This window comes from Glycine max, chromosome 20, assembly GCF_000004515.6.
Source record: "Glycine max cultivar Williams 82 chromosome 20, Glycine_max_v4.0, whole genome shotgun sequence".
NCBI lineage: Eukaryota > Viridiplantae > Streptophyta > Magnoliopsida > Fabales > Fabaceae > Glycine > Glycine max.
This window is the reverse complement of record NC_038256.2, coordinates 43,991,119-43,994,288: the sequence shown is the minus strand read 5'-3', so window position 1 is coordinate 43,994,288 and position 3,170 is coordinate 43,991,119. Positions and strand designations below refer to the sequence as shown.

Sequence of the window (3,170 nt, the reverse complement as noted above, 5' to 3'; positions counted from 1 at the left end):
TATGTATCTAAATTATATAAAAATAATTTTGAAAATGATAATTTTTAAAAGACACATTTATATTTTTGTAAAAATGAAGCAAAAAAATAATCAAAACAATTCTTAAAAGACATCACGCCCAATAATAATCAAATTTAATAATTTCAAACCAACCTAAACAAAATGTAAAGAGAAGAATATCACAAGTATTTCTCATCAGAAAATTCGGATCTCTAGCTACCAACTAAACACGCCCAATAACATCTTATCCTTGCCTTGCAACTCTTGGTCCATATCACTACATTTCCTTTTCCTGTTGCCACGCTCCACCTTCCTACACATTAACATCAACAATAATTTAATTTAATTTAGACATTCATAATTATGTAATATATAATATATATTTATTTATATTTCAAGTACAATGTTGCCCACCAGAAGTAAAGGATTACATGGAATCTTCTAAACAATTTTTTCCAAAAAGGCAAAAACATTAAATCTAATGATTACATTGATAAAAAATTACATTTTGTAAATAGTTATTTAAGGTGTTCCTTAACAAATATAACGCCTAATATTAATTTCTTTATCTCAAAAATAAATATTTTTATTCTAAACATTTTAAAGTAAAATTATAACAATTGGATTAGTTTGGTTGTTTGGGTTTGATTGAGTTAAACAATATTAAATCTAGTAACTGACTGAATGTTGGTTCAATTGTTAAACAATTTTTTTTACCGGAAACAAAAAGAAACTTTATTGTGTGAATCACCACACATATTTTATATTTAACGATGCACAAAAACCTTAATTAGAAACTGCTAAGATGAACATAAGTTGACTTAAAGTGGGAATAAAAACCAATGTTTGTCATAATTTTTAATTTTTTTTAATAAAATTACGAGAGAAAAAAACTAAAAACATAATGGAAGAAGATTTACAGTCCCAAAAGAGCATCATATCTCAACACTGAAGTTAAGAATCGTATAAGAAATGTCCGCAGGCTGTGCATTGGAGCGAATTTTTGCTCTAACTTAATCCTGACTTACATCCTTAGGGATTTAAACTCTTGAATCCCTTAAAAAATAATTAAACTTCGCACCCAAATCGTCTACATCCAAATATTTTATATTTAATTTATAACGTAATATTAATTACAATTATAAAACTTTGTTACACCTCGTGAAAAGGCAGGTTAAGTGTTTTTTTTACGAAATAGGTTATGTGTTAAACTAGTAATTAAGGATATGTTGATAAATGTAAATAAATTTATTAGCAGCTGAGTCAATTATAATGTGTATTTAGATGAAAGAAGTGAGGTCACTTAGAAAACAAAACAAAAAAAAAATTGTGAGAGATATAGTTAAAGACATGACAAATTAAGTTTATAAATACTTGTACTGTTGGATTGCGAGGGGAGCTGAAAACATTGGAAAATCTTCAACAAGTCAAGTGAAAATCTCATATATGAGAGGAAAACAACTGTAGAACAAATGTACATCACCTGACCTCCATAATCAACTAAATGCTAATTCAATATTTGTTTGAATCGAGTATATGTTTGCATCATCAGTGTACGATAATTAAGCCTTAAATATTTGTAAGAAATACATCTCAATAGACAAAATGACATTATAACACACACACATAGGGTCATTTAATCTCACAAAAAAAAAATCAATGTATTACAAACCTTTAAACAATAATTAACTTTTAAAAATATTGGAAACCTGCACGCAAAAAAGAAGAAATTATTGATTAACAATTCGTTATACTCTTCAGATCACCTTTTTTTAAAAAGAAAATAAATCAATATATATACTTTCGGTTTAATAGTTGATGCTTCTGAAAGGAAGCATTTTCCATTTTCCTTGTATGTGTATATCAACATAATAATTCCTTTTTTTCTTCTATAAAGCATAACAATTCCCTTTCATATTTGCTGATTAACATTTTTTCATTTTCCATCACTCCCTTTTCATCTGAATCCATGACGCTGAAGCAATCCATTACCGTAGTGCAATACGTTCTTCCAGAGATAAAACCATATAATAATTATCCCGTACAGTACTGGCACATACATATATATGGCCCCAAGATCAATTAAGCTGAACAAAAAGTGACTACGTAATTAGTTAGACTAGAGTTTATTATGATAATTATTTTCATCCACTGATAGAAACTTGTACAAACCCAGATAATGAAGGTTAATTATATTTTCTTGTTTCTAGATCTGAAGACAGAGATTCAGCTCAGTTATTACTATATGTATAGTAGCAGTTAAGGATAAAACAAGGGAAAAAGAAAGAGCAGAGAAACTATATATGTATGAATGATTGAGTAGAGTACTATTCGTTAATCTCCCTTGTTTTTCTTCTTGTGTTCCTCTGACTGACCAAGAAGATCCTCCAACACCTTATCATCCAAACACGGAATCTCAAAAACAGGCCTCTGTTGTGCACCAGAAGAGGAAGATGGTGTTGCTAAATGAGGTGGATATGGTGGTGAACCCCTTATCTGAGAATAGTACTCACTAGGAAAATTGAGAATCGCAAGATGGCCCCTTAGGTTAAAAGCTGCACGGTCATAAGCTCTAGCAGCTTCTTCAGCAGTGTCAAATGTCCCCAACCACAGCCTTGACCCTTGCTTCGATGGATCCCTTATCTCCGCCGCGTACTTTCCCCACGGCCGCCGCCGCACGCCGCGGTACCGCACCTCTTCCTTTCCCTGCAGCTTCCCAGCCTTCTGGTGCTCCTCCATACTCTTCTTCTGCTTGGACCTAATTGTTAATTTCTTTCTTTTCTATTTTTGACCTAGCTTGGTTTTTATTATTGTTATTGCCTCGTGATTTTGTACGGTGAGGTTTGTGATGGCCTTGATGATGATGCTTATATATATATATAATCCGTGTGAGGAAATGCGTCACATCTCTAAGGAAAAATAATGATTTGTTCTTTATCTCAATCTAGGAACGTTACATTGACCAAGATTTGTTTCCAAGAAGGTTCTCTCTATTCAAATAGAAGTGCATGTGTATAAATTCGATTCTTCGACTATTTCTATGTTTTGCCACGAGCATACTATTCGTGGAGAGGGTACAAATCTTTCTCATCAATTGTGCAACTAGGCAAAGTCTTATTTCATACATTTTCCCACTGCGACCGAGAATCATAGATTTTCTCACACTGTGC

The 3,170-nt window shown here is 31.7% G+C and overlaps 1 protein-coding gene across 1 annotated transcript; it reads right to left on the bottom strand.

Moving 5' to 3' along the window:
• Positions 1–1,721: 1,721 nt before the first annotated feature.
• On the bottom strand, positions 1,722–2,819 carry LOC100776376 (ethylene-responsive transcription factor ERF098). The gene has a single exon (XM_003555464.3). It carries the CDS (start codon positions 2,737–2,739, stop codon positions 2,335–2,337), a length of 405 nt encoding a protein of 134 aa, XP_003555512.1. The 5' UTR covers positions 2,740–2,819; the 3' UTR covers positions 1,722–2,334.
• Positions 2,820–3,170: the final 351 nt, after the last annotated feature.